A 15,811-nucleotide genomic window follows, 5' to 3' on the forward strand; every position below is an offset into this window, starting at 1 on the left:
TGGCCAGCTTATTGTGTACATACACATGTGTATATATGTAGTTCAGGTTGTGCGTGTGTGGATGTACTTGTGATTGTCACACATTTCCTCTGCTACCCTCTACCTAATTTTTCAAAACAGGTTTTTCTCACTGAATCCAGAGCTCACCAATTTGGTTTAACTGGTTGGCCCATAAGAGCCAGAGAAACTCATGCCTGCCTCCCTGGAACTAGAATTCCAGATGTGCACCTCTGTGCCTGGTTTCTTATGCTTGTTCTGAAAATGGAACTCAGACCCTCAGGCAAGCACATGATGGCCTTAGCCATCTCCTCAGCCCCATTTTCCTCCTTTAATGGGGGAAACTGAGGCCCAGATACAGAAAGCCAGTAGGTTCCTGAGTTAGCAAACCCAATGCCAGACACTTAGACGCTCAGTGATGCTGAGGCCTCCTGGACCCCAAATCCCTATCTAGTCACAAGGAACATTCTGCACAGAATACCAGCAGATGGCCCAAGACCACTGAACCACCAAGGGAACAAAACAGTGAACAAGTGGCCCCCAAATTTGCTTCCCATTTTCCTGTCTTGGCAGAAGGCCTAGTGTTTACCCCATGCCTCTGTTGTAATAGTTTTTCCTCCCGGCCCTAAGCTCCCGGAATAAAAATTTGTGAGACTCAAAATATTTTTACAAATACTTATGCCATATAGCTAGGCTTTCACTGACTAGCTCATAACTTAAATAACCTATTTATTCTAATCTATACTCTGCCATGTGGCCGGTTACCTCTGCTCAGGTACCATGTGTCTGTCCTCCTTACATCTTGCTGAGGCAAATTTCCATACCTGGTATTATCTCAGAATTCTTTCTGGCTGCCCGTCTCCTATTTCCTGCCTTAGGCCACAGATAGATAGATAGATAGATAGATAGATAGATAGATAGATAGATAGATTTTTTTATTGACAGGTGTTGCATCCATACAAGATACTCTCTCAACATTCCTCAAGAAGAAAACATAGAACCACCATCGACAATCCACCCTCCCTTTCCCAGTGTGCCAACTACGGTAGGCTGGGCATAAGTGTTGGCTTGTGCAGGTGTCCTGTCCATGACAGGGGTCCAAGGCCATCTCTCACCATCCTTCCAAGATCCTCCACTATTAACAGGCCTATGGAGCCCTGCGGCAGGCCAGGCTGGAAAGCATGTCTTCACCACCAGGTTGCAGAAGTGACAGAGAGAACTGACCAAGTCACTAGACCTGTGAAGATCGAAAATGGACAGACATCACCCAGGGCAGACTTTCCATAGGGGTGAAGGAAGGTGTCAGAACATCCCACATCCATGGGTTGATGTCCAACTCCTAGTGTGACTGGGGACAGGAACTTGGTGGAGGGAAAGAGGATGAAGGAGTTCAGATGGCCCTAATCCAATGCCATGGGTCTTTATAAAATGAGGTAAAGCCAGATGTGGCAGCTCATGCTGGCAATCTCAGCACTTGGAAAGCGGAGGTAAGACGATATCTATTTTCCAGGCCAGCCTGGGCTAGAATAAAACCCCCACCTCAAAGTCCAGTGAGATGGCTCATTGAGCAAAGGTACTTGCCACCAAGACTAATGACCTGGGTTCAATGCCCAGGACCCACAGAGTGGAAGGTAAGAACAGCAGAGAGTGAATTCAGTGTAAATGGCAGGACTGGATGCTGAGCTAAAGACTCAGAGTGCATCAGGAACATTGGTGCCCACAGAGAGTGGTATGCCCTCTCTCCCTGTGAGAGGGCCACGAGGTCAGTTAGAGGAGACACGGAACTCAGTCTCTGCCTACTAGCATCTGCTGTACCCACTACAGGACAGCATGGGTACTTAGGCTGGTACAAAAGCCAAGTGGTGGCCTAACGTCAAACACATGTGACATGGTGGCCAATCTTCTGGCTCTTCTCTGGCCTCTGCGCTCCATAGACTTCATGAATCCCCAGCTCAGCCTGCAACACCGGAGGTCGGCTGGCCACATCTGATCTTTTTTCATCCTCCTGGTCGACCGTCAACACCCCCACAATGCCTGTAGTGCATATGATAAGTCTCTGGAGCAGTGGTTCTCAATCCTGCATATCAGGTGTTTACACTACAATTCATAAAAGTAGCAAAATTACAGTTATGAAGTAATGACAAAATAGTTTTATGGTCGGGGGTCACCACAACATGAGGAACTGTGTTAAGGACCGCAGCGTTGGGAAGGGTGAGAAGTACTGCTCTAAACCTTGCTTCCTGAAACTCCCACCTGCCCTTTACCCCACTCCAAGAAGCTGTGAGACCAGAGGAAGACATAGCAGTGAGACCCATGGCTGCCACGCAGGTTACAAGGTGCTTGGGGGTAGGGGGTCCTGTGCGTTTGATCTCTTCTGTAGAAAACTACCTCCATGTGGCAAAAAGACATGAAGGCTGAGGAGCCTGGCCTGCAGGCCCCGTGTGAGTCCGGGAAGATGGCTCAGTTCAGTAACACTCGTGTCATTTGAGCGTGAGGACCCGTGTAAAAATCTAGGTGCTGTGGCGTAAGTCTGTGACTCAAGCATGGGAGAGAGGTAAGCAGGCACGTCCGATAGTCACAGGCCAGACAGGCCACGCAGTCAGCAAGGCCAGTGAAGTGAGTGAGCCTCCTAAAACAGAAAAAATAAGCAAAGAACCACTGAGGAAGACACCTGACGTTGGCCTTAGCCTCCCATGCATGCTCATACACAAACGCTTGCACTCATGCACCTGTGCACACACCTATGCACATAAACCATACACATGCTAAATAAAGAGGTGAGTGCCCGTCCTGTTGGCTAAAGCTAGCAAACACGCAGTTGTTTGTTACCATGGAGGTTAACTACTACACCTTGCAGCGGCTTACCTCGGCAGTTCTCAAGCCCGTGGGCCGCGGTCCCTTTGAGGGTTTCATATCAAACCTCTACATTACTATCCACGACGGCAGCAAAATTACAGTTGTGGAGTAACAACAAAATAGTTACATGGCCGGGATCACCACAACATGAGGAGCTGTGGGAAGGGACTGGAGCGCTGGAAGGTTGAGGACCGCTGTCCAAGAACTGAAGACTTTTCCATCAACTTGTAATTACTCACATTCACCTGCAGAGGCCTGATGGTCATTCCAGCTGCTTTTCTAGAGCTTCACCAGCTCCACTGCCATGAGCTCCGGCATGGGTCCATGCAATCACCCAAATATAGCTGTTTCTCTGTAGACTCTGGCAACAGCTGCTCCATGCCTCGGGTCACACCTGGAGCACAGGATCACAGCCTTGGTGGCTTAAAACAACAGAAATGTGATTCCTCGAAATGCACAGTATTGACCACCCTGTCTGCACGGGGACGTTTCTGGCTGTGATCTCTCTGGAGTCCACTTGTATCATCATGTGTCCTCTGAAGTGGCTGTGTGCTCTGCTGCTCTTTGTCCTTTTCACTATGAAGAGCCAGGTCTTAAAGCCAGGACAGTGTTCTCCAAATCCTCAGTTATCACTGCAAATAGATCCTGTGCAACCTCAGCACTGAGGAGGCAGAGGGACACACACACACACACACACACACACACACACACACAGAGAGATTTACATATATATACATGTATGAATACATAATGGGGATTAAGAGATGACTCAGTGGTTCAGAGATTCTCTTGCAGAGGACCGGTTCATTTCCCAGCACATACGTGGTGGCTCACAACCATCTGAACTCTAGTTTCAAAGGATCCAATGCTCTCTTCTAGCCTCTGTAGGCACCAGGTAAACATATGGTGCACATACATACATGTAGGCAAAACACTCATGTACAATAGAAATAAAAATAAACTGATCCTCAGAGACTCAAGATGTGGCAAGGTCTCCAAAGAGCCAAAGAAAAGAAACTGGTCAATGTTGGTGAATGTCCTTCTATGTATGTGTGTACCTGAGTACTTGCGGCAGCTCTGTTCCTTCACCATAACCCTCTTCATTCCCCTCTCACCACAGTCTACGTATTTTTAGCATCACTTCCAAACAGCTTAAAGTACCCAGTCAGAATATAAATCACTCAATACGGGAGACAAGGAAGCTAAAATATTATAGCATGATAGCATGTCCACACTATACTGAGGCTCTTTCAGCCTTTGGCTATTAATCCACTGAAATCCAGTGTGCTGGAACAAAAAGCGTGTCCAGAAAGCTTGAAATGGGTGGGCAAGAAATTAGGTACAACTACCACCCCACTGCATCCTTGTGGTCTGTCTCACCAGCTCATGCTGATGCAAACTTGGTGACGGTGTGATAAAAGGGAAGTTTGCATCAGCAAGAGCTGCTGAGACAGACCACAAGGATGCAGAGACGGTAGCAGCACGCTGTTAAATCACCATGAATGTGAGCAAAGCTGTCAACCCGCCTTTTAATGTTTACTCTTCCTTTCAGTAAACTAAAATGTTAGAGTCCAGGATGACCTGGCAGCCTAGCCGACTGCTACCAAATCCATCCTGATGCTTGGAAGAGGACTGTCAGCTAACAGCCAGTCAGAGAGTCCTTGTCGTTACCCAGTTGCTTGAACGCACCACAGATACTTTGAGGAAGCTGCACAGCAAGCACAGCTGCTAGCTGCCGAGGCCCGACCCTGGCTCCAGAAGACACTGTCTTATCCATGGCTGTCAGACAGCTTACTCTAGATGATGATGATGATGATGAAGATGAAGATGATGATGATGATGATGGTAAAGACAAAAGAGCAGCTGAAGAATCCCAGATGGGAAGCAATGCCAGGAGGCTGAGACATGGAGACGATAAGAGGGAGCAGAGACCCCAAAGACAGACTATTAAGAACAGCCAGAGACCAGAAACTGTGCACCACAGTGGCTGAGAGAGCACCAAGGATCTGCCAAGGGTCCCAACCTAGGCCTTGCATGGCTGCTGGAGAGCTGAGGGTCCCAGCACCCAAGGCCTGTTTGGAAGCTGTGACACTAAGGGATGCAGCTGCCAATCACTGCTGCTGGAGGCTGAGAATTCCAATCGCTGCCATGTGCAGGGTCACTGGTGGCTAAACCTTAGAGCAGTGAGCCTCCACCTGAGCACCTAGGGCCACAGTCCTGCGGCTTCTGAAGCCAGAGACAGGGCCCTGGTTCTGGGGGCTTGGAACTGGGCTTCTGACTCTGTCAACAGAGTCTCTGGGCCTTGTTACTCAAGGACAGCCTTGAAGGCCACGCAAGCACCAACCATCTGTCATTCTGTTTTGTTTCTAAGCTTTCCAGCCTGGCCTCAAACTTTCTATATATTAATAGCTGAGGATGACCTTGGACTCCTGATCCTCTGCCCTTCACCTCTGCAATGCTGGGAACACGGACATGGACCCCCAGGCCTGGTTTATGCAGTTATTGGAATAAAACCCAAGGCTTCACACTACATCATGAGTGAAAAGCAAGTCTGAGATATACGAGACCTTGTCTTTAAAACAAAACAACAACAACAACAGAAAACAGGTCTGGAGAAACTGTTCCATGGTTACCCCCCTTGCAGAGGACCTGAGTTCGGGTCCCAGCATGTACATCCGGTGGCTCACAACTGCCTGTAACTCTAGCTCCAGGGATTTTGGACACCTCTGGCAGTGTGTTCATGCATGTATGTGTACTCATGTACACATACTCATAAATCTTTTTCAAAAGAAAAATTTATTAAAAAGTAGTTCAAGGCTATCTTTGGTTATGTGGTGAGTTCAAGACCAGCCTAGGATACATAAGACCCTATCTCAAAAAAAAAAAAAAAAAGATTTGCAGTCAGTGCTATCTGCAGTTAGCAGAATGGACAGAGACCTGATTCCTATGAGCACACATGTGGGTGTCTTTTTTTATATTAAATTAGGACAGGTGATGTGGACAGGATGGTGTCACGCATGATCCAGAAACGTGTGGATCCAGAACCTGGGCCATGTCTTAGTTAGGGTCATGGTGAAGAGACACCATGAACATGGCAACTCTTATAGAGAAAAACACTTAATTGGAGCTGGCTTACAGTTTAGAGGTTCAGTCTGTTATCATCATGGCAGGAAGCATGGCAATGTACATGCCAATTTGGTGCTGAAGAAGAAGCTGAGAGTTCTACATCTGGATCCACATGCAGCAGGAAGAGAGGGAAAGAGAGGTTGGGCCTGGTTTGAGCTTCTGAAACCCCAAAGCCCACCCCCAGTGACACACTTCCTTCAACAAAGCCACACCTACTCCAGCAAGGTCACACCTCCTAATCCCCATCAAGTAGCACCACTCCCTAATGACCAACTATTCAATATAGGAGCCTACGGGGGCCGCTCCTGTTCAAACCACCACAGGTCGGGGGTCACGAAGCCTGTGTGTCGTGACCATGCAGGATTGCTTGGGGCCCTGAGTCGATACTGTACAGATGCCATGCTGCCTGGGTGTAAGAATAGGTGCAGGGGGTTTGCTCTTGGCAGGCGCAGGCACATGAATGCAGGATGAACTGCATGCTCTCATGATTACCTGGAAAGGCTGGGATATCATCTTTGGTCACCCCTGCCAGAGCATCACTGAGACAAATGCCGTCTTATCCGAAGACTCTGCTTTCGGATGGGTAAGCTCTTTTTAGTAAAAACATTCCCTCCTGGAGGGTGCTAATTAAGACTTGAGAAGTAAACAAACTCACAAGTTTCAGATAGCTCCTCAAACTTACAGGCCTCAGAAGGCCCCTCCCAGGGTAAAACAAACAGGAACATTTACTCCCACAGGGAAAGCCTGGGCTACAGTCCTACAGGGAACTCCAAGGATGCAGCTTTCTTGAATGTCACCCATTTGTATCATGTGCCAATAGGGAACCCCAATTAACCCATTGTTTCACTAAACTAAACCTGGGTGGAATGTTTTCTTTGATCCGTCCTTGTCTTGTCTAGAGTGAGCTTCTTCACATCTCTCCAAGAAAGGTCACATGACACAGAGATAAAGGGGCCTAAATGAGTGGATGGTTCTGAAATATCAAGGTGTGTAATACTCAGCTTCCCTTTGGCCTCTGGCAAGTGGAAGCTCACACTCCAGAGCTGTCCAGAAAAGGAAGATGTGAAATGAGTTAAGCCTCTCACTAAGGATTCACATGTACCAGTTAAGGCAGGGGACAGGACAGGGACTTGGTGGAGTGGCCTGCCTAAGCCATCTAGAAGCCGGGGGAAGGTCCAGATGTGGCCTTGTCTGTGAGACCCAGTGTTAGGCTTTCCCCATGCTCCCTCCTTCCCATTGTGACAGTGTCCACATCCTTGAGCTGTTCACCCCCACTCACGGCTCTCCTTTGACCCTCGGGTCCCTTTAAGCTACAGCCTCACAGTTCCACCTTCCAATGTGCACGGACTCTGTACCACCTCCCACTGCCCCCATCCAGACAGCTCCCTTCCCCACACCCTCCAATAGAACACAAGCAGGAAGGGGCTGCCCAGTCTGTCCCCACACTTCCAGTACCACATAGGAACCCCGGAATGGAAGAACCACAGCCCTGTGGTCCAAAAGCTTGGGCAGGAGGAGCTCAAGTTTCAGGCCAGCCTGGACTGCACTGTAAGACCCTATGACAATTAATTAGCTAGTTAATTAATTAAAACAGGGCAGGGGAAATATCTCAACAGGTAAGAGCCCTTGCTGTACAACCATGAAGACCTGAGTTTGGATCCTCAGAACTCATGTAAAAAGTCCCGGTATGGCTGAGTGTGTGTGTGTGTGTGTGTGTGTGTGTGTGTGTGTGTTTGGACTCCAGATTCAGGAAGAGACCCTGTCTCAAGGGAATAAAGATGGATGATAATAATAGAGCAGGACACCCATGTCCTCCTCTGGCCTCTGCACTTGTACCCAACCATCCCCTAAACACACACAGTCTCTGACTTCTACTAATCTTCCTTAATTTCGCCTCTGTTTTAAGCAGGTATTATATTTTAATTTAAACATTCTCAACACTCTCACCTGTAAGCAGTTTTATTTTATTTTATTTATTTTATGTGTGTTCACCTCCATGTATGTCTGTGCACCACAGACCAGGGATGCCAGAAGAGGGGGTCAGATCCCCTGGGACTAGATATACAGATGGCTGCCATTTGGGGACAGGAATGGAACTCAGGTCCTCCGCCAGAGCAGCCAGTGATCTTAACCACTCAGCAATCTCTCCACCCACTTTTTGGCAGTGTTTGTTTTATGAGACAAGGTCTGTTCTCCAATTCCCTGTGTAGGTGAGGTGACCTTGAACTGCCCCCTGAGTGCTAGTTACCTGTGTGCGGCCAGCATTCATATATTCACAGTGCTCGGTCCCCTGGACACCACCATCCCCACAGGGTCTGCTAAATGACAACACCCCTACCCCCAGGGCCCCACAACCCCCTTTCTCTTTTTTAAGTCATACATTTTTACATTTATTACAATTTATTCACTTGGTACCCCAGCTGTGGCCCGCTCCCCCATTCCCTCTTTCATCCCCTTCCAATCCTGCCCTCCCTCCCTCCCTCTTCTCCTCCCATGCCCCTTCCCCAGTCCACTGATAGTGGAGGACCTCCTCCCCTTCCACCTGACCCCAGCCTATTAGGTCTCATCAGGACTGGCTGCATAGTCTTCTGTGGCCTGGCAAGGCTGTTCCCCACTTGGGAGGAGGGGGGTGATCAAAGAGCCAGCCACTGAGTTCATGTCAAAGACAGTCCCTGTTCCCCTTACTAGGAAACCCACTTGGAGACTGAGCTGCCATGGGCTATATCTGTGCAGGGCTTCTAGGTTATCTCCAGGCATGGTCCTTGGTTGGAGTATCAGTCTCAGAAAGGACACCTGTGCACAGATTTTTTTGGTTCTGCTGCTCTCCTTGTGGAGCTCCTGTCCCCTTCAGGTCTTTCTATCTTCCCCTACTTTCATAAGATTCCCTGCACTCTGCCCAAAGTTTGGCTATGAGTCTCAGCATATGTTTTGATACCCTGCTGAGTAGAGTCATTCAGAGGCCCTCTGTGGTAGGCTCCTGTCCTGTTCCCTGTTTTCTTCCTCTTCCGTTGTCTATCCCATTTGCCTTTCAGAATGAAATTGAACATCTTACCCAGGGTCCTCCTTGCTTAGCCTCTTTAGGTGTACAGACTTTAGTATGATTATCCTATATTACATATCTAATATCCACTTATGAGTGAGTATATAGCATTTGTGTCTTTCTGCTTCTGGGATACCTCACTCAGGATGATCTTTTCTAGTTCCCACCATTTGCCTGCAAACTTCATGATTTCCTTGTTTTTAATTGCTGAGTAGTATTCCATTGTGTAAATGTGCCACAATTTCTGTATCCATTCCTCCATTAAGGGACATCTGGGTTGGTTCCAGATTCTGGCTATTATGAATAAAGCCGTTACGAACATAGTTGAGCAAATGTCCTTGTTGTATAGTTGAGCATCTTTTGGATATATGCCAGGAGTAGTATAGCTGCATCCTGAGGTAGCACTATTGCTAATTTCTGAGAAAGTGCCAGATTGATTTTCAAAGTGGTTGCTTACCATATTTGCCCAGTTTGGGCACTTGAGACTTTTGTGTTACATTTATTTCTCTCCCCTTCCATCCTCAGGATCCCCCACATTGTGACACAGGCCAAATACCCCGTTTACAGCCGAGTAACTACAGTTCTTAGCAGAAGATTCTGCGGGAAACCATGGCTTTGGAGACAGTGACAACAAAAGCTCTGGCAAAGCAAGGAAAAATAAGCTAGTCAGGCTTTGTCAAAACCCAACATGTTAGGGGGCTGGAGAGGGCTCAATGGTCAAAAACACTGGCTGCTCTTCCAGAGGACTCAGGTTCAATTCCCAGCACCCACATGGCAGCTCACAACTGTCTATAACTCAGCTCCAAAGGACCCAATACCCTTACATACATGCAGGCAAAACACTAATGCACATAAAATAAAATAAACAAATCATCTAAATATTGTTGTTGTTGTTTTCAAGACAGGGTTTCTCTGTGTAGCCTTAGCTGTCCTGGAACTCACTTTGTACACCAGCCTGCCTTCAAACTCATAGAGATCCACCTACTCCCGCCTCCCCAGTGCTGGAATTAAAGGTGCGTGCTACCACGCCCTAGTTTAAAAAATTTAAATTAAACTTGTTGGAGTTTCCCAAGAGACAGTATGAAACAAGTGACAGTAACAGGAAGGGAGAGAGTAAGGGCAAGTTTTATGTCTGCCAGAAAATCAGCACTCTTCTCTGATGCCGTTGAGACTCCTCTGTGTATGTCTGCAGTTGGAGTCTGTAGGCTCTGGTCACATATAAGATTCTCCTCTCTTGCTTGGTTCCCTGTCTCCCTTCCTGTCACTCCTTCAGGCCTCTGCGACGGTGTTTTATTTTTACAAACATGGCTGCATAGTCGCTCTTATCCACCTGCTCTCCTCACAACACAAAGATGGCTGCATGGCACCATCCAACCCATCCACCCTCCTCACGTCGTATCCTTACACTCCTCCCTCTGGAAAGTGGTCTGGCTTTCTTCTTCGGTTCTGAGTGGGCCTGGGACCATGGGAAGGAGCCCGTGTCATCACTAAGCAGAGTCATAAGGCCGCGCTGCATTGACCTGGTCTTTTGTGTGTGTTACGTGAGCCAGACTATAAAGTGGGTAAACTCTGGAGACTGGTCAACCTGGTCACTGCATGTACCAAGAGTCCCTCCATTTTTACTGCCTGAGTACTACGCCACAGCACAGATGCTACATAGTTCACGCAGCCACACGCCTGTTGAAAGGTGTGTTTCCAATCAGAAGGTGTTTCCAGGAAATCTTCTCTGAGCTTCTGGGGCTGATTTCGGGTTTCTGCATGACTGTGTGTAAAGGTGTATTGTGGAATACATGGATGGTATGGTACACATGTGTTTATGTGTTGTTTGTCTGTTTGAGAATCTCGCACCACAGTGCAGGCTGACCTGAACTGCATGATCTCCCCGCCTCAGCCCCCTGGATGCCAGGGTTATAGTCAGGCCTACACCCCCACTACTGACCACATGTTTAATTTTTAAACCGGTTGCCAAACTGTTTCACAGAGGGGCCCTGCACTTCCTTTCCCCCATTCCTGCCTCCTCCTGCAGCTTGGGCTGGGGCAGTAGCCATGCCACCACGACCAAAAGCAGCAGGACCAGCTTATTCAGGCTTCTCCACAGAGGACCTCAGAGTCATCGGTTACCACAGGAGGGGTAGCACGAGGCCCCAGCAACGAAGGGAAGGTGCTGCCTGGAAGAGGAAATTTACCCAAGGCTAGTCCTGGCCTCTCATCTGTCTGGGTTCACAGATATCTCACCTGGTCTGACTTCTGTAGATTATTGGAAAGAAGTCCCTGGGATGCCAGGGGTCCCCAAGACATCCCATCTTGCCTCGGGTCCCCAGTCTCTAGCTCAGATGTCTGTTCCCTGCACAGTCATTTTACCTCTCCCAGGGCCAGACAGCCAGCAGGGAGCTCGGAAGAAAAAAACTCTCTGTGATCCCAGACTACCCAGAGCACCCATGGGAGGCTATTTCTAGGCAGGGATGCACTGTGGGAGGAGGACTCGGGATACGGGAAGAAACCCTGGGCCACGGGTCTCCTGTCGGCATCCACCTGCAACCGGTGCAACGGGAAAACAGGGAGCCAGGCTCGGGCAGCAGCCCCCACCTGCCTGGACCGGGCTCTGGGCTCTGGGCTTGAAAGCAACCAGCCTGTGTCCTATGGGAGAGGGGACGGCAGCTCAGCTCTCTGGGGCTGGCCCTCATCACCTCTAGCTGCAGCAGTGAACCTAGAATCTGAGACTCAGGGGAGACGGACAGGGGTCGCCCTGCCTGTGGGGCCAGACCACCCCTTGGCCTCCCTTGCCAGCGGGTCAGAAGGTGGCGAAGCTCCTCCGCTGCGCTCCCACTCTGTGGTGGCTGGGGACAACCCCCGCACTGGGATTGGACGCCAGAGAACCAGGCGGAGCAGGCGGGGACCCCAGAAGCCAGGCTCCCCGCGCCCTGCAAGCAGACGCTGTTGGCCCAGCCGAGGGAAGTCAGTGCTGGGCTCCCCGGCGGCCGGCGGCCAGCGCGGAGGAGGAGGCGGCGGTGGCGGCGCAGCTCAGGACAGCACAGGGCAGCCACGATGTTTGACAGCTCACAGTACCCCTATAACTGCTTCAATGACGACGCAGACGACTACCCTGCCGGCAGCTCGGACGAGGAAAAGCGGCTCACAAGGCCGGCGTACAGGTGACCCGGGGACGGGTGACAGGAGCCATAGAGGGCTGGCTCACCAGGGCCTCGGGCTAGGGAGAGGTGGGATCCCTCCCGTCTGCAGGTCTCTGAGGTCTGAGGAAAGACGTTCCAGCGCACTCGGGGTGGGGGTCCTCCACGGGCTGAGCAGGCTAACGGAGGCTGGGTGGCGAGCAGGGAGATTACTGAGCCACAGCTTCTGCACCCCAACACGTCCCTGGAGTCCTGGGTGGCTGAGAGGGATCCAGCAGGCCCCGGGCGGCCTTAGAGGGTCCCACAAAGTCTAGAAGGTACTGGAGACTCCAGAGAGCATCAGGGTTCGGAGGGTTTCGGGATTCAGAGAGTCCCCAGCAGGTCTTGGGGTGGAGTGGGGGCTTTCAGCCGGTAAAGAGCGTTTCAAAGGGGCAGGGTGCTTCCGAGGGTCCGGGGGACTCCGGAGGATCTTGGAGGGCTCCCGAGGCTCGGTAGAGGCTTCACCAGCCTGCTGAACTCTAGCAGGTTCGTGGGGCTCCAGTGGACCGGGCGGGGGAGGGGTGGGGGGACGGGAGGGGGACCCATCTGGTCTCAAGGGCTCCAGCCAGTCCCAGGGCAGGTCTGAGTTCACCAGAGCTTCTGCGGTTTCAGCTCCGCCCCGCCTGATGCAGCCCCTCTGTCTGGCACCCCTGTCGCAGCTACATCGCGCTCATCGCCATGGCCATCCAGCAGAGCCCCGCGGGCCGCGTGACCCTGTCCGGCATCTACGACTTCATCATGCGCAAGTTCCCCTACTACCGCTCCAACCAGCGCGCCTGGCAGAACTCCATCCGCCACAACCTGTCGCTCAACAGCTGCTTCGTCAAGGTCAGCCCCTCCCCCGCCCGCCGCGAGCACTGGACCCCCGGGTGTCCCCAGCAGTCCATGGTGGGGGGGGGGGCGCCGAGACAAGCTCCTTACTAGAAGGTCCCCGAGGGGGCGGAGACACGCTTGCCTGTGGCGCGTCCAGCGCGCGGGCTTGGGGACGTTGGCTGAGCCCCGCACTCCCACAGGTGCCACGGACCGAGGGCCACGACAAGGGCAAAGGCAACTACTGGACGTTCGCGGGCGGCTGCGAGTCCCTCCTGGACCTTTTTGAGAACGGCAACTTCCGTCGGCGACGCAGGCGACGCGGCCCCAAGCGCGAGGGGCCCCCGGGGAACCCTGAGCCAGCAGCGCGTGGCTCTCCGGGCCCCGACGGCGCTCCAGGCCCAGATCGCGAGGCCCAGGCCAGCCCTGCCGCACACAGAGACATCAAATTCAGTATTGACTATATCCTGTCTTCCCCGGACCCCTTCCCGGCTCTCAGGGCGCCCTATCACTCGCAGGAAGCCAGGTATCCAGCGCTAGAGCCCCAGCAAATGAGCTTCCACTTTTGGGCAGCATGAGGTCCCCCGGTGGCTGCTGCAGTCAGTCGCAGTCAGTCGAGGATCTGAGCCTGATCCTTCCCTGAAGGCAGGACTTGAACCAGGCATCTTGAATCAAGAACCCCGGACGTGGCCACATCTGCATTCTTCTTCCCAGAACGCCCCGGGGACCCAGCCCTCCGTTTGGAGGAGAGCTATAATTCCTATAAAAGGTATTTATGGTGATGTCGTGACTTTATAAAGAATAAAAGAAAAACAGTTCTCTCGCAGGAAAACACGGCTTGGATTCGGCTCCACTTCGAGATTTGCTGTGGACTTGCTGACCTCCCCCTGCATCAAGCAGTAAAACCGCTGAGGTTCTCCAGAATCAGGTAGCATCTTGTCCTCAGCCACGAGACAGGTGGCTTTGTAGACGCCCCATTCCCGAGTTAAAGTGTGCTCTATATCTTATTCATGAAGCCGGCTAAGGCCTTCCCCGTAGCTCAGAATAATGAGGTTTCAAACAGTGACGACAGATGTTAATCTGGCCTGGGACTAGTACTTACCCCGAGGCTTGCCAGGATGCCAAGCTATGAGCGACATACCCAGAAGAACCCTGTGTTTGCACCACACACTTATCTCCCAGACCAGGCGTGGTGGCACAAGCCCATGATCCCAACACTTAGGAGTCTGGGGTAGGAGGATTTTAAGTTCAAGGCCCGCCCGAGCAAAATAAGTGAGAGCTGGCTTCAAAATAAGAAGAAATTTAAGTGGCATGTAATTTCTATACGGGGAAAAGAATAGGGAGAAAGGAGGGGGAGAGGAGAGGGAAGGGCGCTTTATCCTGATTCTACTCAGTCCCTACCAGCTTCCTTGTAATACTTTCGTAGGAGACGGGAGGAACCGTGTCGCACGCCGAGTGTTTAAGACGGGAGTGGACGTATATACTCCATTTGAAATGCGAATGACTTAATCACCACCGAGGTGGGCAGTTGAAGAAACACAGTTAGGCACAGTGCACCCCCGCCCCTTTTGCAGTGTTAACTGTTTGCTGTTCATTTGAAGGTTAGTAATCTGATGAGCTCTGAGATTATGCCCTTGAATGACGAAACTGCTCCCCACCAGGCTAGCTGTCTCCGTTGGGAAGCACAGTCCCGCCTTAGTTTAGAAACAGGCTCCAGGAGAAGGAAGGTGGACAGAGGCAGGAGGGGCCACAGCAGAGACCCCTCAGGCCTAGCTACCATTGCAGCCTGGTGGAGTAACCCGGTTGCTCCCGGGCCTGGTCCGTAGAGCCTTTCCTGGCTGGGGAAATGGAAGAGGCTCTGGGCCCTGCAGTGATCTCCTCCACTAAGGAGCGTGGCCGCTCTCTGGCCTCCAGGCCCTATGAGCACAGCCTCTGCCTCAAAGCTGTCCTCCCCCTCCCCACCCCCATACACTCAGGCCAGCGAGAGGAGAGGGAGCCCTCCTCCACGGCCCTTTCCAGGGGCTCAGATGCCCCTCCTTGCAATGCCACCGGAGGTTTCCCAGACCTCTGCTGCTCCTACCAATACACCCAGCATGCTTGCGGGTCCTGCCTGCTGGCCAGGTATAACACGGCACCTAGACCTGCGCTTGCTCCACGCAGGCTCCCTTCTCTGCCCCGGCTTATATGGCCTGTCAGGATGCACTCTGTGCGTGAGTGTACGTGCGTGCCTGCCCGCTCCTGTGTACTCTGGTCAATTGTCCATGTCCTTGTTTTGTATATCTGTCCATCCGGTGTGCTAAAGGCATTGATTCAAATCTCACTGGATCTACTTTAGACGGCTCGTAACACAGATGGTTCACACATCACAGGTGGCTCAGTGTCCAAAGATACACATTTTTTTCTGACACCAACTGAGCAAATAAAACTTGTGTTTCAGCTTTTGAGTGCTTGCTTGCTTCCTACAGTTTGTTCTCGTTAGTGAAGTGTGATTTGAAACAGGAAAGCCCCTTCCCCTGAGCAGGACAGGGCGCCTTAGGGAGACTCAGTCGCTCTGCACCCAAGTTCACGGCCACGTGCCGTCTCCACACCCGCAGACGGGAAAGGTGAGGACAGTGCCAGGTGAGGCCGAGTACTGTGAGCTTTGGCGATCACTTTGCAGAGGCTATCAATCATGCTCTTAGAAGCAAGGGGGCATTTCCAGTTTGCCAGTGTGTGATCTCCCGTGACATCAGGAGTGAGTGGCATTTAATACCAGTAACATAACAGGGGTGAGGGCTGGCCGTGACCTATTCAAATGTCGCTGCCACCACGCAGA

General features: G+C 51.4%; 1 protein-coding gene across 1 annotated transcript; it reads left to right on the forward strand.

The window, feature by feature from the left end:
• Positions 1-12,007: 12,007 nt before the first annotated feature.
• On the forward strand, positions 12,008-15,404 carry Foxl3 (forkhead box L3). The gene is made up of 3 exons (XM_021640711.2): positions 12,008-12,171; positions 12,846-13,014; positions 13,200-15,404. The coding sequence occupies exons 1-3, from the start codon at positions 12,065-12,067 to the stop codon at positions 13,572-13,574; spliced, it is 651 nt and encodes a 216-aa protein (XP_021496386.1). The 5' UTR covers positions 12,008-12,064; the 3' UTR covers positions 13,575-15,404.
• Positions 15,405-15,811: the final 407 nt, after the last annotated feature.

This window comes from Meriones unguiculatus, chromosome 15 (genome assembly GCF_030254825.1).
Source record: "Meriones unguiculatus strain TT.TT164.6M chromosome 15, Bangor_MerUng_6.1, whole genome shotgun sequence".
NCBI classification, from domain to species: Eukaryota; Metazoa; Chordata; class Mammalia; order Rodentia; family Muridae; genus Meriones; species Meriones unguiculatus.